The 23,553-nt window shown below is 43.5% G+C and overlaps 2 protein-coding genes across 8 annotated transcripts in view; one reads left to right on the forward strand and one right to left on the reverse strand.

Annotated features, from left to right (window-relative positions):
* Positions 1–21,168, forward strand: part of LOC114020575 (cytochrome c oxidase assembly protein COX14) — a 38,710-nt gene extending 17,542 nt beyond the window's left edge. The window contains exons 3-4 of one of the 3 annotated variants that reach the window (XR_003565396.3): positions 4,341–4,459; positions 5,597–6,856. The gene's annotated coding sequence lies outside the window, so the exon portion shown is untranslated. Of the gene's footprint in view, positions 1–4,340; positions 6,857–21,043 lie in introns of those variants that run through there. The other 2 variants (XR_006286771.1, XR_006286770.1) reach the window with 2 other exon arrangements.
* CERS5 (ceramide synthase 5) overlaps positions 1–23,553 on the reverse strand; it is a 45,183-nt gene that overhangs the window by 12,690 nt on the left and 8,940 nt on the right. For 3 of the 5 annotated variants that reach the window (XR_005223132.2, XM_043533173.1, XM_037884227.2), the window contains exons 2-6: positions 11,862–11,967; positions 8,806–8,936; positions 5,739–5,796; positions 5,157–5,207; positions 3,997–4,089 (exon numbers count right to left, since the gene is read on the reverse strand). Coding sequence is in view for 4 of the 5 variants with exons in the window: in XM_043533173.1 (XP_043389108.1) it covers positions 3,997–4,089; positions 5,157–5,207; positions 5,739–5,796; positions 8,806–8,936; positions 11,862–11,967 (439 nt within the window). In the remaining variant the exon portion in view is untranslated. Of the gene's footprint in view, positions 1–3,996; positions 4,090–5,156; positions 5,208–5,738; positions 5,797–8,438; positions 8,615–8,805; positions 8,937–11,861; positions 11,968–23,553 lie in introns of those variants that run through there. The other 2 variants (XM_037884228.2, XM_043533174.1) reach the window with 2 other exon arrangements.

Below are 23,553 nucleotides of genomic sequence, written 5' to 3' on the forward strand. Positions count from 1 at the left end.
GGTGAGGTGCCCAACATAGGTGCCAGCAATCAGGCTAAAATGAGACTGCAGCATCTGGCCTTTCCTCCTTCACAATAACGGGTAGAGTATCATGGCCCTTGGAAGAAGCCAACAGGAAGGAGGGCTGATATAGTTCTAGAAACTTGGGCACATTTCTTACATAATTTTACTCACACAGGCAGCTGACTCTCAAGGAGCTGTCAAGGTCTGTCTGTGGCTCCTAATGAGCTAAGAGCCCCAACAGAGTTTAATGAAAGGTCTTTTAGCAAGGGCCCTATCCCCAGTGTGAATGAGGTCATGGAGAGTCCAAACCACTGAGGTTAATTTTATCAATTGAACTCTGATGGAAAGAAACATTTTACTTTGGGAGGGGCCCTTGTGGCAGGTTTAACCACAACTTTTTTCCTAGTAGGGATGTAAAATATTAACCGATAAGCATCAGTCTTATCGATAATGTATTCGGTTAACAATTAAACTCAGCTGCCAGCCCTGGGCACCCGTGGTCCCGGCTGCCAGCCCTGCGTGCCCGGGGTCCCAGCTGCCCAGGGCAACAGAAGAGCCCCGCATAAAATGTGGGGGTGCTGGAGCACCCCCAACACCCATCGTTCCCCACCTATGTTGTGAACTCCTTAACGGTTAAACATTTAACTAATAGAGTTTTAATAGTTTAAATGGTTACTTTTTGAAAATGCTAGTTACATCCCTATCTCCTAGCTGCACCCAGCATCCTCATATTGGGTGGGGAGTATGCTGGAAGACTCATCTTGTAATCAAACCCCATGATAACTTCCTCTGACCTTGTTGAGGCTGGTAATATCCACTGCAAAAGGTTTATTAATGAAGTTACCCTACCTGCCAAGCTGTCTCAGGAAACCTTTGTTTTCTAGGCAATGCTACAGATAGATGGAGAATGAGTCTCTACCCAGGGCAAAAAGGCCAAGATAGAAGCAGAAAACACCCATACATAAAACTTCTCTCCCCTCCCATAATACCCATCTGCAGCACCCTCTTTCTTCACAATACCAAGCCTACTCCCCTGGGTTCTGTCTCCCTCCCTATAATACTCCAGCAGCAATTGCTTGATTTCCCCCATTGTCAGATGAAGCTTCTGGCCCTCCCAGCAAAGTGTCTGATAGGGACTGTGTTAGCATACACTGAGCAGTCCACTCCCAGTTTAAGTGACTGGGCCCAAAATGCTACATAAAGAATAAGAACAGGTAAGTAAAACTGACTAAACAACATGTGAAACTGACCACTCTTATTTTCACTGTGTGAAGTGCAAAGACTAATTAGTGTTAATAGCCAAAAGTAAATTAGATGACATTAAAACTAAAGTAAAGTTATTAGCAACAGGTTTCAGAGTAACAGCCGTGTTAGTCTGTATTCGCAAAAAGAAAAGGAGTACTTGTGGCACCTTAGAGACTAACCAATTTATTTGAGCATAAGCTTTTGTGAGCTACAGCTCACTTCATCGGATGCATACTGTGGAAAATACAGAAGATGTTCTTATACATACAAACCATGAAAAAATGGGTGTTTACCACTTCAAAAGGTTTTCTCTCCCCCCACCCCACTCTCCTGCTGGTAATAGCTTATGTAAAGTGATCACTCTCCTTACAATGTGTATGATAATCAAGGTGGGCCATTTCCAGCACAAATCCAGGTTTTCTCCCCACCCCCCGCCCACAAACCCACTCTCCTGTTGGTAATAGCTTATCTAGAATAGAGACTGGGAGTGGCTAAGTCATTATGCAAGGTAACCTATTTCCCCTTGTTTCTTCCTACCCCCCTCCCCCCTTCCTCAGACATTCTTGTTAAACCCTGGATTTGTGCTGGAAATGGCCCACCTTGATTATCATACACATTGTAAGGAGAGTGATCACTTTACATAACCTATTACCAGCAGGAGAGTGGGGTGGGGGGAGAGAAAACCTTTTGTAGTGGTAAACACCCATTTTTTCATGGTTTGTATGTATAAGAACATCTTCTGTATTTTCCACAGTATGCATCCAATGAAGTGAGCTGTAGCTCACGAAAGCTTATGCTCAGATAAATTGGTTAGTCTCTAAGATGCCACAAGTACTCCTTTTCTTATTAGCGACAGGAAATCTTCATTTAAGAAGTTATTAATTTCAACCTGATAGCATCTCCTTAGATACAGTACCACATTTCATACTGACATTCACAAATTATGGTGTTTCGTCCACCTTGGATGGAGTCTGTGAGACAGGATTCTTGTCACATACATACCATTTATACACAATAAACAGCAATCTATTTATACACAGCCGGATTTCAATAAAAGTAAAAAACCATAAGCAAAATTTTAAAAGATTACAGTGAAAAGTGAAACTCCGGGCTGGCACTCAAACACAGATTTGATAGCATTTAAATGATAACATCTTACAAGATTCACTTCCTACCTTACACATTTACTCTCTCATGACTATTTTCTTGATAATTGCCCACTAATGTTCTACTTTTTCTCCTTCACGATAATCCCCTGAATTCAATCCCACTTCTTAATAAATCCTGGGTAATATTTTACAATGGCCAATCCCTGTTTATTTCTCCCAAGATTGCATAATGTATCTGTACTGATGGGGCCTTAACTGAGAAGCTCCCAATTTGAAATTTTATTTGACAGTGACCAGAATGTCTAAGGAAGTTGCCTCCAGTTTGTGCTATGACCATCTCAGCTTTGTGCTTTTCAGTGTCTGTTTGGTTCAACTGTTTGGATTTAATTTCTAATCAGATTCTGCATTTTATGTAGACCAATACTGACTTGCTAGCAGGGCTTCATCTTCTAGGAGTATCTGGTGTGTATCAAGAGACCGCTGAAGATGGTATTACTCAGGCAGATAATCACAATTAATGTTACGTCTCTATGAATGGTTTTCCTGGTTTTAGTACAGTAATTTTATCTCACAGGTTAAATTTTGGGTAAGTGCCACCCAGACAAAGGTGTGACTAGCTTTGTAACACAGTACTTCCTGAAACTGGCTAGGAAGATGTATATCAACCTGCTTTATGTGGTTGGAGGAATAACTTGGAATCCCACTTCTTCACTGGGGATGGGAAGTTCTCTCATCAGAAGGGAGTAAAGATATATCAAGTAAACAAAGCAGACCTTGCTTGATCACATAAACAAAGACAAAAAAATTCACTAAGCTCCACTATATTTGTTTGTAACTAAACAGAGGACTGTATGTATGTGTGAGTAACAGATATAGACATTGGGGCTTAGGAAAGAGAAGTCTATTTGAAATGCATCTGAATGAAAGATCATTGGAAGACACACAATGTTCCATTGGAACAGCAAGGAGACTCTTCCCCATATGAACCGAGACTCAAGAAATTTCCAAAATCACTTGCCAAGCCCAAAAGAAGAGGTGCAGGGTAACATTTTCCGAAGTGCCTAAGTTACTTTCAGTGGGACTTAGGCTCCTACGCACCCAAATAACTTTTGAAATGAGGCTTAGGCTCCTAAATCACTTAGCACTACATATAAAATTTTCTAGAGCATGTGAGAAGTGGGTTAGTTCAGTCACAGATGGAAGTCATGCTCCCTATAGAATAATACAGAAACTATTAGTCCTCTTTATTTTGCCAAAACTAAAAAGCTTTATTCTAGCCTCGCCACCCATGTCTAGAAAATGTTTAGAGCATTTTATTTCTATATTTTCCTGTAAGTCTCCTAATTGAAATATATTTTTATACAAAGATTGAATCAACTGTTCTGTTGGGATATATGGATTGATTCCCCCTCTTCCCTCTGCAGAGTGATAGGGATGAGCTGCCAGGTTGCTTATCAGGATAGTCCCCAAAGGCCTGTCTGTGTACGGTCTACAAAAGGAAGTGGAATGTGAAAAGAGATGAGTGACAGGAAAATGCAGTTATAGCTATATTTCAGCAGTTTTTACTAACCAGAGAGACATAATTACTCCTGTTAGCCCTGTCTGTTCATGCGTTTAGTGAAGTTCTGGCTTCTCTTACCTTTCGTTTAATGTCTGTAAACTGAGAAAACATGAGAGACCAATAGAAGGCCAGCTCCATGATATAATAACAGAAAAGACTGGATGTTAGGGGCTGGGGAAAAAAAACAGAGAACATTTGATTAAAAGGCAAAGTACTCCAAAATTTGCATTAAAAGACTTCCCCCCCCCCCCCCCGCCCCTAACAACCAATCCACCTCTCCTGTGGCCCCAGCCTTCTGGAGGAGAGGGGGTAGAGGGGGGTAAGTTAAAAGTCCCAAATTAAACTTGTTTTTTTTAAAAAAAACAAACTAACAGAAGTCTATGGTTTAGATTTATTTTTAAAGGAATAAAATTCCCTTTCAGTGTTTGCAACCTAAGAGCTGTGGCCTCCCATTGGAGTAGAAGAACAAGGAGGGGAACCTGATTGGCTGTCTACAATTATCTGAGCTGAACGAAGGGCAAAAAGAAAACTGCAATTAATGGTACTGGTATAAGTACATTTGTAAAATTGCTCTACTTTTAATAATCTAAGTACCAGATAGGGAAATTTGCTTTAAAATATATGAGCTGGTGATCAGTTCAGTTTGATGAACCAGTGTCTCTACACCATGAAACATACCACATCACAACTACCCCTTTGTGGGCAGTCTTAGCTCAAAGGCTAAGAACTGCATGGGCCAGGCGAGAACTCCGCTCCCATACTCAGAAGTGAAATTTCCTGAGCAGAGCAGTAATTAATGGACTAGAAGTTTACCTTGTTGCAGCCTGTACGGCATCTGCTCTATGGGCAGTGAGAGGCATTTAGATCTCTCAAATTTCAATCTGACACCATTCACATGCAATAACATTGAAGACATGCAAAGGGTTCAGTTCTCAAAACTGACGGACTTCAGAAAACAGGAGCATCACACATAAGAATATAAAAATGGCCATACTGGGTCAGACCAAAAGTCCATCTAGCCCAGTATCCTGTCTTCCGACAGTGGCCAGTGCCAGGTGCCCCAGAGGGAATGAACAGAGCAGGTAATTATCAAGTGATCCATCCCCATCGCCCATTCCCAGCTTCTGGCAAACAGAGGCTAGGGACACCATCCCAGCCCATCCTGGCTAATAGCCATTGATGGACCTATCCTCCATGGAATTAGTAAATAAATATATAGATATAGATATATATCTTACCTGAAAAGGGTAGTTGTACCAGCATTGTCGTGTGTCCCAAAACCAGGGTGACTAGAGTGAAAAGAAGAGATTATCCTACTAGCAATTTTTTCCCCACATGCTCTGGTTTTGGCCAATTAAATCACTCCACCCCTACACCACAATACTATTTCAAAGGTCTTCACCTTGCTTCTTTGGTCTAAGCTACATTTATTCTGGGGTTTCACAGAGATGAAAGCCTTTTTTTGCATGCAAAAACATGCCATTGTGCACATAAAAATTCAAAGTGGAAATGCAGAGCTTTGCAGAACTCTGTGCAAAGACAGCCCAGAGAGATGGATCTATGTCGTTGCAAGTGAGAAAACAGAGTATGCTTAAGAGTGGACAGGCCCATCCTATTCTGGCATCAGAGAAGAGAGTCTTCTAGCATTTCTGACAGCCTTTCCTGTTTGTTCATTTAGAGTCATGTCTTCACAACACACAAGAGTCCTGACTAGGAAGCATAAGGAAGATCTGAGGCCACTGAACTCTTGCTATTTTAGTCCCATATTATGTCACTCGGAGCAAGCAGTGAAAGAAAAAAACACACAAAACTGAACTCACCGACCAGATAAATTTGAGTCCATAAGAAAATATACTTAAATAAAACGTAAACCTCCACCTGGGAATGGAAATGAGAAAGGGAAAAAATTAAATGTTTGAAATTAAATCAGCATTGTATGGTTTATGTTTGTGTAGCAAAAGCTGGAATCATTATAAATGGAACCAAATTTGGCAGTTACAGGAGTGGAGTTTTGTGCAATCCTCCATACATGGCAAATTGACTGATATTGCCTTTTGGAACATCATCTGTCCATCAAAATAAAAATCATTATATAAGAATCAAACAAACAGCACAGCTCCAAAAAAAAAGTCTACAGATTGGCTTGGAAATACATACCAAGGTTAATGCCAAGTTATACATCTCAGTATGTACATATGCTAAGGCAACAACTCTGAAGAAACCATTGTGATCTACTGCGACATATATGACAATACCCTGGACAAACCTTATGGAATTAGAGATTAACATGATTGAATTAATTTCAATACTTTGGGGTTCACTGTATTTAAAATTAAATTATGTATGTGTTATTGTGGAATTGTATGCAACTTCTCTAGGGGACTGACTAATGAAATCTCTGGGAAGGGTTAGGAACTTCACACACATTGTCCCAGGAAGTGTCTGAAGTGGAATTCCTAGGAGGTACTGGGGAGAAGGGGATTGCACACCCTGATGTACAGACTCAGCCTTGGAAGCTTCGCCCCGAGGGAAGGGACTTTGTGTCTGATGATCCCTTGTTACAGGAGGACAAGTCAAAGACCCAGTCTGGATTCTCCAGGGACTAACAGACAAAACACAGATTTTTCAATAAAGAGCCTGAACTGAACTGACTCAGGGCCTTCCTTGTGATCCAAAAACTGGACATGACCTGTGGAACCTAGGGAAGAATTGGAAGGACTTGGCCTGCTGAGGCCCCATAAGACTGAGTGCTAGTTCTGAGTTAAAGCTGTTATGAACTTATGACCACAAAAGAGAGAGCCCTTTGGGGTCTGAAGGGCTCACCTGCCAGACACCATGTTAGAGCCAGTTGGGGTGATCTCTGGTAAGCTTATTAGCATGTCTGTAGGTACTTTTATTGGCTTTAATGTTTTCACTGTAGTGCTTTTACCCTAAGAATTAAATAGACTTGCATAGGAAGTCCTGTGTGGTAACTTATAACTGTCTGCAATTACACTGTGTACCAACTCTAAAGGGAGAAGCTAAGCAGGCCTGCTTAGGCTGGAAAAAAAACATAGTGAAGGCAGGGAACTGTTCAGCCTGGAAATACTCTGGTCAAGGAGGTGACAGATGAGTTTCTCCACCCAAGAAAGGCAATGGCTAGGCGGCCAGAAGCCTAACAGTGGGTGCCACTGCTGGACAACTAAGGGGAAATATAGGTGCAGCTGCCCTGAATTGTGACCGTAGGTGCACAGCAGATGCCCTAGTACACATAACATGTTTCAAACTATACTTGCAAGCCAATTAAGACAGATACAGGGGAAGTCCTCCTCCCATTCCTATTTGTCCATCTTATCTGGTGCCTCTAAGTATACAAAGCTTTACTTGCATGGGGAGGAGGGGGGAACATTGGGTAAGAATTACATGAAGATATTAAGGAAGTGATTGGGAAAGAGAAACTACCACAGGAGGAGCAGGGAAAGGTGTTCAGAAACTACAGCAATGTGGGGGGGTCATGTAAGTACCTAGACCAGATGTCGGCAACCTTCGGCACGCAGCCCATCAGAGTAATCCGCAGGTGGGCTGCGAGACATTTTGTTTACGTTGACCGTCTGCAGGCACGGCCCCCCACAGCTCCCAGTGGCCACAGTTTGCCATTCCTGGCCAATGGGAGCTGAGGGAAGTGGTGCAGGCTGCAGGGACGTGCTGGCCACTGCTTCCCGCAGCTCCCATTGGCTGGGAACAGCGAACCGTGGCCACTGGGAGCTGCGAGAGGCTGTGCCTGAGGACAGTCAACGTAAACAAAATGTCTCGCAGCCCGCCAGCGGATTACTCTGATGGGAGCCGTGCCGAAGGTTGCCAAATCCCTGACCTAGACAGAAAGACGCAAAAAGCAAGATAATGAACTAAAGTGAGAGTGAGACGGAACAAGAATCCAGAAAGCGTCCATACAACATGTGCCATTGCCTAAGTCATGAAGTCAGTTCAGGAAAGTGTCTTGTCTAGGAAATCAGACTGTCCAGACAGCTCACCATTGTCTTGAGGGGAGTTACTCAGTTGAATACACAAGGTGAAGTGTTACCATCTGCATGAGAGATATGGTCCACTATGCAAGCCTCTCTTAGAAAGGGATCATTTGCTATTGAGATCATAAATATTCCTGTAGCGTTGTCCTGGTGTCTCATGGCACATATATCAATTGATATGACAGCATGCTAAAAACCATTTTAATTTTCTCTCTGTTGGTCTGGGTGGAAACTTGTTAGGTTGGCATTTTTCCCTCTGTGATGGAGTGAACCCCCATCACCTGTGAGAAAGAGATAAATGCCAGTTAGGCGCAGTCACTCCACCTGGGCACTAATTAGTTACTTGTCAGCAAGAGAGTGTGGATCAGAAGAAGGATCAGGTGATAAGGCCTGGGTGACTGCTGAGTTATCAATAGGCTGAGAGAGTTCAGTCTAGAGAGAAGCTGCAGGGAGCAGACAGGAAAGGGGGCTCCTGGGAAAGGCTGAAGTGCCAGAGTCTGCTGGAGGCTAACGTACTTGATACCAGAGCCAAGTAAAGGCAGTGGAACGCCAGGAAACAGTTGAGTACAGGGCCCACAGGATAGGGGGCTTTTTGGACTTTGGACTACAGCTGGACATTTTGTTCGCCTGAAAGGAGCCTGAACAAGCTGCTTCTCAGACGGAGGACTGAGTGGCATCCAAAGACAGACAACCTGCAGAGGACACAAGGGACAAAAACCCATGCAATGTTGTATCCTGACACAAGGAGATGCGCGCAATCTTTACACTTCACATAATACCGAAAGACACCAAATTACATTAAAAATTCAAAAATTTCAATTAAAATACAGAGCACAAGTGGAGCTTGAATTGAGGCCATATTTTGGTCTCTGCACAAACCTACATGCTCTCACAAAACTTAGTGAGGATGGTGGGTTTGTCCTGGTTCCTACGATGGCGAAACCAGCGCTGGATCTTTCGAACATCCCAGTCTAGCTGCTTTGACAAACCTTCTAACCTTCTTCCATCTGGACACTGAGAAGAAATGAAACAAAAGTCAGACATTTCTTCTGCCTCCCCAACCTTCCACAGAGACTTCTTTCTCTCCCAATCTTCTGTCTGAGACATTTCCCCTCTAAACTCTGACCTCTGTCACAAAATTGAGATGTAGAGAAAGAGAATGAAAAATCATGCTAGGAAAGGTGTAATCTGCTAAAAATTCAATTTTAGAAGGAGAAATCTGTTGAACTCTCACCACTAAAAAAAAAAAATTATATTCACGTTTAGCCTTCACACGCATGTTACCCACCATAACAAGAATTCAGATACATTATTTAAAAGTAAGTGGGTTCAACGTTTCCCCTCCTATTTCTCCTCCAATTCTCCCACAGCAACAAAGAACAGTAACACTGATAGCTGGTGTATTGTTTACTGTGTAACTAGCATTACACAGTACAGTACACAGGGAATTTTTAGCAAGCTGCTCTGGTCTATCAGCAGAAATCTGCATAAAAACTTGAGCATTCCAATGATATGGTCAGCACTGAATCCTCCTAGGAGTAGCAGGAGTGGATAGTCATGACATGACAACGTCTCTTGATTTGAAATAAAGGCTCAGATTTGGCCCATCTTAAGTATTTATGAATTCCACAGGCATAATACACAAATGTTGACATTTCTGTAGATTGCTGTTTATAACTTCACAAATATAACAATTCTCTCACATGAACAGTTTGATACTGAATAGCCCAATCTCTGACTGGGGGCTTCACTGGTATAGATTTTGTTTTTTTAAATAGTGACATGAGTTAGTATAGAAGAGCAGACAAAATGAACTAAACCTTTACAAATGACCACTGCTGAGGTAGGTCAAGTTAGTTTTAGTCCTTTTAATAAGCTTTGCCAGGGAACTACTACAACCGAAAGAAGCCAAACAGGTTTCACAACTTAAGTTTATCCACAAAACCGGACTGATACGCAGAGTGCTGAACTAGCAAAGAGGGCCACCACATATTGTTCAACATAATCAGAATGACAGAAAAATCATTGCTCTAAAGGTGAAGTGCTAGAACTACTGCCACCTTTCTGCAATTCCATCACACCCATATCTTCCCTTTCACGTAGGCTTTAGGGGCTTAGGCTACCTGGAAAGGATGTTTCTGCATTGGGAGTGCATCTGCACTCATCTAAAAGGAAAAGTCATAAGGCTTGTTTTATAGAACACTAGTTTCAGAAGAGGTGATAAATTTTTTCCACATCAATGTCATCCTCTGTGCTGATTCCTCAGATCTAAGCCAATAGTAAGTAACAGCTGTAGCAGTCCAGGCAAATGAAGTTTTGTTTAAGTTCTGAACAATGCAGTCCCCCCCATGGGTGCGTGTTTAATTTTAAACATTACTTTCAAAGACACTGATACATGAGCTTCCTCCCTAACACTGGCAAACCACAAACCTCCTCCTACTTATCTGCAAGTCAGGCTGCATAACAAACCCAGTGTTAAGCTCCAATGAGACTAAAGGACACTTTAACATCTACCGTTGCACTCACTAAGAAGATTCTCTCTCAGAATAGCTGGCAATGTTACCATAGCTGAATATAGAAGTCTCTGTTTTATTTCCTTACACGGAAGTCTGATTTTATCAGTTTAACAGTCAGTATTCAACAAATTATGGACAATCTGCAGGATTCAGTCATTCAAAAGTGAAACAGCGTTAACAGGCAGATATTCAAATGAAAGAGTGGCTGAGAGGAATCATAGGACTGGAAGTGACCTTGAGAGGTCATCTAGTCCAGTCCTCTGCACTCGTGGCTGGACTACGTATTATCTAGACCATTCCTGACAGGTGTTTTCCAAACCTGCTCTTAAAAATCTCCAATGATGGAGATTCCATGACCTCCCTAACCAATTTATTCCAGTGCTTAACCACTCTGACAGTTAGGAAGCTTTTCCTAACGTCCAGCCTAAACCTCGATTGCTGCAATTTAAGCCCATTGCTTCTTGTCCTATCATCAGAGGTTAAGAAAAACAATTTTTCTCCCTCCTCCTTGTAACAACCTTTTACGTACTTGAAAACGGTTATGTCCCCCTTCAGTCTTCTCTTTTCCAGGCTGAAAAAACCTATTTTTTTCAAATCTTCCCTCATAGGTCATGCTTTATAGACCTTTAATCATTTTTGTTGCTCTTCTCTGGACTCTCTCCAATTTGTCCACATACTTCCTGAAGTGTGGCGCCTAGAACTGGACACAATACTCCAGTTGAGACCTAATCAGCGCAGAGTAGAGCGGAAGAATTACTTCTCGTGTCTTGCTTACAACACTCTTGCTAATACATCCCAGAATGTTCGCTTTTTTTGCGATAGAATAAGCAGAAGAAAATCTGTTGCCAACATTCAATGGTCTATCCCTCAACTGGACTCTTCTGTTAGCATTTATTATTGAACTGCTTTCTTTCTACAGTTAGATTTCTGTAGTGATAAGCTATCCAAGTCTGCAGAAGTAATCCAGAGAAGGCATCTGTGGGACTGACCAGCAAGACCAGCACAAGAATGGTCCCCAAGGAAGAGAGTGGTAACTTCCAAGGAAAGACTGAAAAATGCAGGGGAGTCTCTTAGTGAACACTGGAAATTTGAGAGTTACACCCTGTACAGAAATTCAAGGGCGTGAAAGAACTCACATTCTCACTTTGTTCACATCAAACCACTCTTCTGCTTGCAACACGGTGGCTCAAGTACAGACAGAACTAAAAACACTGCCGGAAACAGGGAAGGAGGTGGACACAGTCATATGTGAACTAAAGCAAGGAGCAAAAGTTACCAAGAGAAACCAGTATTTTTTGTACACAAATTCCCATCAGAGAGTTATGTGAGCTGTGCAGTGTATTTCCCTAAGGCAACAAGAGAAAAGAGGCCTAGTTTTCATTTATGTGCCTGAACCTCTCGCAGAACCTGAAGAGTGACTTACCTTAGTGATGGATGTAAACACTTTCTCTAGAATTGCATTGGGCTGAGCTCTATGAGGTCCACGGTCTTGAACGCCAAGCTTTATGGCACATGGTTTGGCAATAAACCTGAAAATCCCAAAGGAAGAGTCCGATTAAAATAAGAAATTAATTCCCCTTCTCTGAGACTAAATTATCTTGGCTCAAGTGGTCACAAATAGTCCATACTACCCAAAACACGCTTTTCAAGAAAAGCGCCCCTTTTGCCCAATGCAACCTTTTTCAAGCTGGTACTGTATAATCGCTGGCCCCAGGATTTTCTTTTGCCAATGCCAAGGAACAGAGTAATGCAGTGAGAACAGATGGGGCAGAGGGTTACGGGATAGTCTCTTTGGTGAGTTTGTATTATAGCATTTCTATCCTCATCAGCAGAGGGTTTTAGTGCTAGATGGAGCCCTGCAGACCGAGGTCTGCTGTACATTCACAGCACTAGTGCAGCTGCAGCAGGACAAGCTTCCTCACTAATGTTTCTCACCTGCGATCTGGAAGAACCACCTCTAGAAATGGAGGGAGCCAACACCTTATTGGAACCAGAGTTTGAAATGCTTCTGAATGGATACATAATTGTAACATATGGGACAAGTGTTAGAGAATTTGAGTGTACTCCTTAAAGAAGAGGGTAAAGATGTCCTTATGGGTAAGGCATAGGATTGGGAATTGGAAAACCTGGTTTCTATTCCCAGCTCTACCTGCCATGGATGTTGTGAGGCTTTAATTAAAGTTTGTAAAGAGCCTGGAGTCCACTGAATAAAGGTATACATCACCAACATTTTAAAACCAACACCCAATAATCCATAACTCTCTAAAATGGAAGCCACATTAACCTGGAAAACGATAGGAAGAAAGAAATGGAAGAAGTTGCTAGTAAAGCCTGGGGTAGAAGTACGTAAAAGTACACAAAGAAGTACACAATGTACACAAAAAGCCTGGGGTAGAAGTACATGAAGAGAGGGAGAGGCATGTAGTTAATCTTGAAAACTTGAGGAGGTCCCTCGCAACTCTGAGCAGTCTCTTTTCCGTTGCTGTGACACTCTGAAAAGTACCTTCTGGTCTGCAAGAGGAATGCAGACACGCTATTTTTTCAGATGGAGGTGCTGCAACTGGTGCCCAAAGAAGCAAGGCATCCTTCAGAACTTCATTCTTGTAGAGTATTATTATTTAGATTCTGACCAAAACATGCATGCATGCATCAATATCGTGCCTGCCAGCACAGGCCTCCAAGTACTTTACAGACACTACTGAATTTAACCTCACCCCCACCCTCCAACCTCCTAAGCAGGGGTATTGTCCCGATTCAATAAACATCCACTTCAGTTCTGGTCTATTGAATACCACTCTCCCTCTAAGGACAGTTTAGAAGTGGTCTTGCTCCAGAGGGAAGAAGGATGACTGAGAAGAGTCTTAAACAATCCCATAAACAGGGAAGAGTACTGTATTAATTTCAGGTTGTTCCTGTCCAATGTGGAAATTCCAATTTACCAAAATAATTTAGTTTTATTGATAGATAAGAGGTTTTATTTCTAACATATGACAACAGGTCCCCAAGTATAAACAGAAAACAGGATTTCTTCATTACTTAAACGGTAATTTCTAACAGGGTTAGAAGACCTGACAACAGTCTTCAAATATGTTAGGCTTTTATAAAAAGAACTAATCAATTGTTCTTCATGTCCACTGAAGGTAGGATGAGAAGTAACGGGCTTAACCGACAGAAAGGGAGATTTAGGTTAGATATCAGGAAAACCTTTCTAACTAACTACAAGGGCAGTTAAGCTCTGGAATAGGCTTCCAAGGAAGGTTGTGGAATCCCCATCATTGGGGGTTTTTAAGAGCACGTTAGACAAACACTTGTCAGGGATGGTTCTAGAGTTACTTGATCCTTCCTCAGAGCAAGGGGCTAGACTTGATGACTTCTTGAGGTCCCTTCCAGTTCTATTTTCTATGATCTTCCCCCCTCCTCTCCACACACTGCTCTAGAGAAAGTTAGTTTGAAAACATGAATTGAAACTCCACAGATAATCTGGAGAAGATTCTGAACTACCACAATTAGTGGAACAATAGCTTTCACAACAGGAAGAGGGGTTATTCATGACTCTCCCTTTCAGCTCAAGCACCAGGAAAAAGTAAACAGTCCCTGAGCCTCAGCTGCTTCCTGGCTGGAAGACGTATGTAGAATTGTCACTGAATTAAAGAACTCTAGATATGGGAGCTAAAACGTTGCTCCCTCCCTACAGTCTAACAGTCTCTGCAGAGTCTAAGGAGAGATGACTATTAATAAACACTGCCCCTGTTTTGTAAATAAAGCCAAAAATGCAGTATTTCCTCTGGTCCAGAGATGACGAAGATGATTATTTTTTACACAGATCAACAGATAGTAAAAACCCTAAGTAAAATCAGAAAGCAGTAAAAACACCAACATAAATATTCTAATTAACTGAAAGGGGAAAATTCTTAAGTGATGTTGAAGCCATAGGGTACCTTTTCACTGCAGAGTCAACTCAAGTGTAGGTTTCAGAGTAACAGCCGTGTTAGTCTGTATTCGCAAAAAGAAAAGGAGTACTTGTGGCACCTTAGAGACTAACCAATTTATTTGAGCATAAGCTTTCGTGAGCTACAGCTCACTTCATCGGATGCAATACTGTGGAAAGTTTAGAAGATCTTATTATATACACACAAAGCATGAAAAAATATCTCCTCCCACCCCACTCTCCTGCTGGTAATAGCTTATCTAAAGTGATCACTCTCCTTACAATGAAAAGGAGTACTTGTGGCACCTTAGAGACTAACCAGTTTATTTGAGCATGAGCTTTCGTGAGCTACAGCTCATTTCATCGGATGCATAGCATTTCCACGATATGCTATGCATCCGATGAAGTGAGCTGTAGCTCACGAAAGCTCATGCTCAAATAAACTGGTTAGTCTCTAAGGTGCCACAAGTACTCCTTTTCTTTTTACGAATACAGACTAACACGGCTGTTACTCTGAAACCTCTCCTTACAATGTGTATGATAATCAAGTTGGGCCATTTCCAGCACAAATCCAGGTTCTCTCACACACCCACCCCCCCCCACACACACACACAAACTCACTCTCCTGCTGGTAATAGCTTATCCAAAGTGAGCACTCTCCTTACATTGTGTATGATAATCAAGGTGGGCCATTTCCAGGACAAATCCATGGTTTAACAAGAACGTCGGGGGGGTGGGGGGGGGTAGGAAAAAACAAGGGGAAATAGGCTACCTTGCATAATGACTAAGCCACTCCCAGTCTCTATTCAAGCCTAAGTTAATTGTATCCAATTTGCAAATGAATTCCAATTCAGCAGTTTCTCGCTGGAGTCTGGATTTGAAGTTTTTTTGTTGTAAAATAGCGACTTTCATGTCTGTAATCGCGTGACCAGAGAGATTGAAGTGTTCTCCGACTGGTTTATGAATGTTATAATTCTTGACATCTGTGTCCATTTACTCTTTTATGTAGAGACTGTCCAGTTTGACCAATGTACATGGCAGAGGGGCATTGCTGGCACATGATGGCATATATCACATTGGTGGATGTGCAGGTGAACGAGCCTCTGATAGTGTGGCTGATGTTATTAGGCCCTGTGATGGTGTCCCCTGAATAGATATGTGGGCACAGTTGGCAATGGGCTTTGTTGCCAGGATAGGTTCCTGGGTTAGTGGTTCTGTTGTGTGGTATGTGGTTGCTGGTGAGTATTTGCTTCAGGTTGGGGGGCTGTCTGTAGGCAAGGACTGGCCTGTCTCCCAAGATTTGTGAGTGTGTTGGGACATCCTTCAGGATAGGTTGTAGATCCTTAATAATGCGTTGGAGGGGTTTTAGTTGGGGGCTGAAGGTGACGGCTAGTGGCGTTCTGTTATTTTCTTTGTTAGGCCTGTTCTGTAGTAGGTGACTTATGGGAACTCTTCTGGCTCTATCAATCTGTTTCTTCACTTCCACAGGTGGGTATTGTAGTTGTAAGAATGCTTGATAGAGATCTTGTAGGTGTTTGTCTGTCTGAGGGGTTGGAGCAAATGCGGTTGTATCGCAGAGCTTGGCTGTAGACGATGGATCGTGTGGTGTGGTCAGGGTGAAAGCTGGAGGCATGTAGGTAGGAATAGCGGTCAGTAGGTTTCCGGTATAGGGTGGTGTTTATGTGACCATCATTTATTAGCACTGTAGTGTCCAGGAAGTGGATCTCTTGTGTGGACTGGTCCAGGCTGAGGTTGATGGTGGGATGGAAATTGTTGAAATCATGGTGGAATTCCTCAAGGGCTTCTTTTCCATGGGTCCAGATGATGAAGATGTCATCAGTGTAGCGCAAGTAGAGTAGGGGCATTAGGGGACGAGAGCTGAGGAAGCGTTGTTCTAAATCAGCCATAAAAATGTTGGCATACTGTGGGGCCATGCGGGTACCCATAGCAGTGCCGCTGATCTGAAGGTATACATTGTCCCCAAATGTAAAATAGTTATGGGTAAGGACAAAGTCACAAAGTTCAGCCACGAGGTTAGTCGTGAGAAAACCTGGATTTGTGCTCGAAATGGCCCAACTTGATTATCATACACATTGTAAGGACAGTGATCACTTTAGATAAGCTATTACCAGCAGGAGAGTGGGGTGGGAAGAGGTATTTTTTCATGCTTTGTGCGTATATAATAAGATCTTCTAAACTTTCCACAGTATTGCATCCGATGAAGTGAGCTGTAGCTCACGAAAGCTTATGCTCAAATAAATTGGTTAGTCTCTAAGGTAACTCAAGTGTAGATAACTCAAGTGAGACCAGACACACTGCTAAATAAAACTCAAGTGGCACAATTACTGTGTTAGCAGATGACAAGCTGTGCTGACATAAGTTGTACTCTGTACCCCCTAATGGGACAGCCAACTCAAGTTAAAAGCATCACTATACTCTGGTTAAGGGTTTTTGTACGTTGATAAGATTCAAGCTGGGGGCAACACTAGTTATAACTAGAGTTAACATGACAGTGAAGACAAACCCTTGCATACACTACAATCCTCATCATTGTCAATACCAGCTGAGCTACTAAATAAGAACATTAGGCCTGGTCTATGCTTAGAAGTTAGGTCGACATAGCTATGATGCTCAGAGTGTGGAAAATTCACCCCCTGAGCATCGAAGTCATGCCAATTTACCCCTGCTGCAGAATGTTTCTGTTGACCTAGTTACCGGCATTCAGGGAGGTGGAATTCGTGCAGCGCTGGAAAAACCCCTTCCATCATTGTATGGAGAGTCTACAGTATGGCACCATTGCAGTAGCACCCATAACATAGACATTACTTTAGTCAGTGTATGTCACTCACAAAGGAGGGACTGAAAAACAAAAGCTCACATAGGTGTGAATGTCTAAACTAAGTGCTGGTTTCAGAGTAGCAGCCAAGTTAGTCTGTATTCGCAAAAAGAAAAGGAGTACTTGTGGCACCTTAGAGACTAACCAATTTATTTGAGCATAAGCTTTCGTGAGCTATAGCTCACTTCATCAGATGCATTCAGTGGTGAATGCTGAAGCCTTTGTAGTGCCATTACTTTTGAAAATACCTGGGCCTTGTCTACACTGGCAAGTTTCTGCACAGTAAAGCAGCTTTCTGCAGTGTAACTCCTGAGGTGTACACACTGCCAAGCCACTTAGTGTGCAGAAACTGCACAGTTGCAGCGCTGTAAAAAAAACCACCGCAACAACAGGTGTACAGCTTTCTGCGCCGGGGCTACAGTACCGTGGTGACACTGAATCAATCATAGAATATCAGGGTTGTATCACTGTAGACACCCTGGTCGATTGTAGTGCTGCGATTGGCCTCTGGGAGGTGTCCCACAATGCCTGTTCTTGCCTCTCTAGTCATCGGTTTGAACTCTACTGCCCTGCCCTCAGGTGACCAACCATGAGCCTGACCCCTTAAATTCCTTGGGAATTTTGAAAGTCCCCTTCCTGTTTGCTCGGTGACGCGTGCAGTGGTCTCAGCGCATCTTTCCAGGTGACCATGCCTGCTCCACGCACCAGGCGATCCCCCACTTGGTATCGTCTGTAAACTTTATAAGTGTACTCTCTTATGCCATTATCTAAATCATTGATGAAGATATTGAACAGAACCGGACCCAGAACTGATCCCTGTGGGACCCCACTCTTTATGCCCTTCCAGCATGACTGTAAACTACTGATAACTACTCTCTGGGAAAGATTTTCCAACCAGTTATGCACCCATTTTATAGTAGCTCCATCTAAGAGGTATTTCCCTAGTTTGTTTATGAGAAGGTCATGCAAGACAGTATCAAAAGCCTTACTAAAGTCAAGATATACCACATCTGCCACTTCCCCACTATCCACAAGGCTTGTTACCCTGTCAAACAAAGCTATCAGGTTGGTTTGACACGATTTGTTCTTGACAAATCCATGCTGACTTATCACCTTATTACCTTCTAGGTGTTTGCAAATTGAATGCTTAATTATTTGCTCCATTATATTTCCGGGTACAGAAGTTAAGCTGACTGGTCTGTAATACCCTGGGTTGCCCTTATTTCCCTTTTTATAGATGGGCACTATATTTACCCTTTTCCAGTCTTGTGGAAGGTCTCCCATCTTCCATGACTTTTCAAAGATAACTGGTAATGATAATTGCTAATGGCTCAGATATCTCCCCAGTCAGCTCCTTGAGTATTCTAAGATGGAACAAGACAAACAGCAGCAGTTGCATTAGGGCAAATACATGCTATTCGTATTTGCCCAGTTCAGAATGGCTCCAGCAGAGCAGTCATGATCTATATCAAATTCTTATGGAAAAACAATGTTTCTTGCTGGAACATATCAACCTTCTGATCTGATCACTCTCAACTGTCCTCTTCAATGGGATGAAGAGATGTTAGACAAATAACGAGCTAGTTACAACTGTGGCTATATAGCATATACATGGAACCTTAAGATCTCAAGCGTTTTCTTTTCATTTTGTGGGATGTTACCTGCACATCTTTGATTAGAACTAAGACAAAGCTATGGTTAAAGATCTTGACTCCTCCTCAGTTTATTGTCTATGAACATATAGATTCGGTTAGTTTTTTTTTTTTAAAAATTCAGAGTATTCCTTTTTAAAGGAGAAAACCGTAAGGTGGGTAGGTGGACTCAAATAAGCGGAGACAAATATTGGTTTCAATCTTACATGGGTCTCAAATATTTTCACCACTGTCGTTATCTTGGAATTATTTTAAAACTCAAGATCTGATGCATTTGGGGGGACGGGGGAATCAAACCATTAAATTACTAACTACTTCTTCACAGAAAGATGCATAGATAAGGGATAAAAATTTCTTGGGACAAAGTTTTGAGGGTGATAACTTTAGGCTGACAGCCATGTTATTCTTTTGTTACCAAAACTTCATACCAGGATATTCCTGGATAGCTGAATTCTTTGAAAACAAAGGTAATTTTTTTTTCAAATGGCCTAGGGAAAAAACAGCTGATTTTAAAAACATCAAAAGGTAAGATGACTATTTAGAGGTAATAAAAGGTTGCCCCAGGCTATGAATGTAACAGACCTTGGCTTGTTCAGACAAGCACACAGAAAGCCTACAGAGCAGCTATAAAGGAATGCTGGGTGCATAACAAAACACACAGGGATAAGCAGCATCACAAGCAAATGGGGCACAGACAGCAGTAGAGGCAGGCTGTGTCTAAGGCTTTGTCTACACTGGAACTTTGTCGGCAAAACTTTTGTTGTTCAGGGTGTTAACCGCCCCCCCGAACGACAAAAGTTTTACCGACGAAAAGCACCTGTGTGAACAGCGCTTTGTTGGCAAACAGCAGCTGTCGACAAAACTGCTGCCACTCGTGGGGGGCGGGGGGGGGTGGAAGATGGATGCTTTTTGTCCGCAGGAGAGCTTTCTCCTGCTGACAAACAGCAGCTACATCGTGCGCCTTTTAGCAGCATGGCTGTGGTGGCACAGCCGTGTCGCGAAAAGCGAGGGAGTGTGGGCAAAGCCTCAGAAGCAGGTGGGAAACTCAGTGACAGCTGTGAAATTCATCACCACTTTTAAGAGAGTGCATTTTGGCTCTGTCTATACTATATCTTTATTAACTTTGCTAGCAACAGTGTTTTCAACCAGAACTGCGACCGACAACCATCTTCCAACATGGCTGTTGCTAGCAATTTCCTGTCCAGGGTGGGCATATTTGATGCGTAACCATAATTAAAAGTAGAATAAATATTATCTGCAGGCTGTTATATTTTTCTTGCTCTATAGCTCCAGGTATGGTCTCTGTTTTGCCAATTGGATAGGTTTCTCTTAACCCTGAGAAAACCAGTCTTGCTGCTGGGTAGAAGTTGTCAAGATAAAGAGAACATCCTCGTATGTTCCCACTTAAGGGGATTCTGTGGGAGCAAGCTCAAAAATCTTGATGTCACTTTAGAATATTCCCTGGGCGCCAAGAGTGGATTTTCAGATGCACAATTTGCACAACCTTAGCACTATATTCCATTACAACCTTGTAACAGCAGCATGTAGCTTCAAGACTGGATTACTGCAACTCTCAGCAAGGAACCTCCATCACTTACAGCTTGCTCTAAAGGTAGCAACATGTCTGCTCATTAGTTTAAGCAACACTGGGCCTGAATTCTTTACAATGGGTGCCTATAAGGTGGAGAGAATTATTGTAATTTGACACTTATTTTATTTTTGTTTCATTTTTACACTCCTAAACTTTATAGGCCTCAGATACATTAAAGACTTTCTCCTGGAATCTTGACCCAGGGAGTGCTCAAATAATGTCCAAGATTTAAGAGAGACTAGTGATTTTGTGCACGCATCTTGAGACACCTTTAAGGCAGCTGATTATTAGAGGGGAGGAGCTCAGCACTTTCTGAAATTCTTTTAACACACCTCAAGTTGGACACCCAAAATCAGTAGTCACTCTTGAAAGGCCTGCTTTTCACTTTTCTCGCCATTGCATCTCAGGTTGGCAAGCAAATGCACCTTTGCTGTGGTGGATGTGGGACTCTTTCCCTCCCACTCCACCCCCTCTGAGACCTGTCCCAGTCCACCTTTCCACACTTAAATACCTCAAGATGATGCTCTACTACAAACATTGATTTTTAGTTTAACTATTGCTTGTCCCATATTTGTTATTCTTCCCTCACCTTTTACAGGTCCAGTCAACTGATTTTTTTGATTGAGTTTTAACGGAGGTGTTTCTCTGTGTGTGCTAATTGTGTTGCTAATTCTGCTGCACAGCTGTCCAGTGTTAAGTGGAGGAAAACTTAAGTAAAATCATCATCATGTGGACTGGGTGAAAGATCAAGACTAAATGTTATAGAAATGCCCCTGGTCCTTCTGCCCACCATTCCCAAAGAACTCCTGTCTACTGACAACCCACAGAACATTCCCTGAGCTGAAGAAGTGGTTTTTTACCCACGAAAGCTTATGCTCAAATAAATCTGTTAGTCTTTAAGGTGCCACCGGACTCCTTGTTGTTTTTGTGGATACAGACTAACACGGCTACCCCGATACTTCCCTGAGCTGAATTACTTATCACTCATTTGAGCAAGATTGCTTTGAAGGCTGAACACAAAAGCAATAAATCTAAGGGCTTGGCTACACTTGCGAATTACAGCGCAATAAAGGAACCCCGGGCACCCTAGCTCACCACCCAGCCACACTGGAAGGCACGTAGAGCGCTCCACGGCTACAGCGCTGCTGGTACTCCACCTCGGTGAGTGGAATAAAGTTTGCTGCGCCACTGCTGGAACGCCACGGTGCCAGCGTGGACGCCCTGGTCCGTTATTGCGCTGTGATTGGCCTCCAGAAGTATCCCACAATGCCTGTTCTAGCCACTCTGGTCATCACTTTGAACTCTACTGCCCAGCCCTCAGGTGACCAACTGTCAGACCCGCCCTCTAAATTCTCTGGGAATTTTGAAAAATCCCTTCCTGTTTGCTCAGCCAGGCGTGGAGTGCTCTCAGCGACTCTTTCCAGGTGACCATGCCTCCACGCGCCAGGCGAGCCCCAGTATGGAGCAATGGTGAGGTGCTGGACCTCATCAGTGTTTGGGGGGGAGGAAGCTGTCCAGTCCCAGCTGCGCTCCATCTGTAGGAATTACTATGCCTTCGGGCAGATATCAAGGGACATGATGGAAAGGGGCCATGACTGGGACGCACTGCAGTGCCAGGTTAAAGTGAAGGAGCTGTGGAATGCCTACCACAAAGCTCGCAAGGCAAACCGCCGCTCCAGTGCTGCCCCTGCAACTTGGCATTTTTACAAAGAGCTGGATGCGATACTTGGGGCCGACCCCACCTCCATGCCGAGTACCATGGACACCTCAGAGGCCAGTGCAACAAGGCAGGAGGAGGAGCAACAAAGCGGGAGTGAGGGTGCTCCGGCACAGGAAGACACGCCGGCATCCCAAGATGCATGCAGCCAGGAGCTGTTCTCAAGCCAGGAGGAAGGTAGCCAGTTGCGGCGGCCAGTGCTTGGGGAAGGACAAACACCAGAGGAGGTTCCCGGTAAGCGGCTTTTATTTTGGGAAGGAAGTTATTCAGTGCGGGCTCTTGGGGCGAGGAGGGTTAGGGCTGCATGCATGTCTAGATGCGGAATAGGGCACTGATGTGCTCTCTCACATCGCGGTAATCGGCCCCAGTGATCTCTTCAAAGGTCTCAGCCAGAAATTGGGCAATGCGCTTGCGCAGGTTTTTCGGGAGAGCCACTGTTGTCCTCGTCCCGGTAAGGCTAACTTGTCCGTGCCACTGTACCGTGAGGGGCGGGGAGGACCATTGCTGCACACAAGGAAGCTGCATATGGGCCAGGGCGGAAGCCGCATTATAGGAAAGCAAGGGAGGGTCTTCTACTGGTCACCCTCAGCAGCGAGATATCTTCCAGGACGAACTCCTGTGGAAAATGTGGGGACAGTGTTCAGTATAGGGGCCCCCTGCCACTGTTGGCTCTCCCCAAGGCACAGAAACCCAGAGGACGGTACAGCTGTGAAACAATCAGTCACGCTTGACCCTGTGCTTACTCACCATTTTGGGGCTCTGGTGGGTTATGTGTGCTTGCTTTGGGACAGGCAAATTATGCTATTGTATATACTGTGCTTGCCCTTGAGTACGGGGGAATCATTGCTCTGTCTGGTGTGAACAATGCTGCCTCTGTTAAGTGTTGCATTTTGCCTTTACAGATGCAACCTTGAGATCTCAGCCATCCATGTTATCCACAGCCGAGGGGCTGCAAAGAATCAGGAAGAGGCCACGTAGAAACAAAGAGGACATGCTGCATGAAGTAATGTAGCATTCAACTAATGAAAATAAAAAAAAGCACAGGAGTGGCGGGAGAGTGAAAGGAGGGTCCGCCAGCAGAATGCGGATCGCTGGCACCAAAGCACAGAGCAGCTGATAAGCAACATGGAGCACCAAGCGGACTCGATCCAGGCGCTCATAGCCATGCAGGTGGAGCACTACTGCACCTGCCTCACCCTGCAGCCCTTGTCCCAAAACTCTTTCCCTTGTGCCACCATGTCACCTCCAAACCACTTTTCCCAACATCCAGGTTCTTACTGCCACCCGCTGCCTCCAACACCTGTAGCTTCACCACCCAGCCCTGAACACTACGACCCTGACCCACCGCGCTCAGCCCCCGTCACCGTGCAGTGTAGCCATCCTGAAGTGCA

This window comes from Chelonia mydas, chromosome 20 (assembly GCF_015237465.2).
Source record: "Chelonia mydas isolate rCheMyd1 chromosome 20, rCheMyd1.pri.v2, whole genome shotgun sequence".
Lineage (NCBI taxonomy): Eukaryota > Metazoa > Chordata > Testudines > Cheloniidae > Chelonia > Chelonia mydas.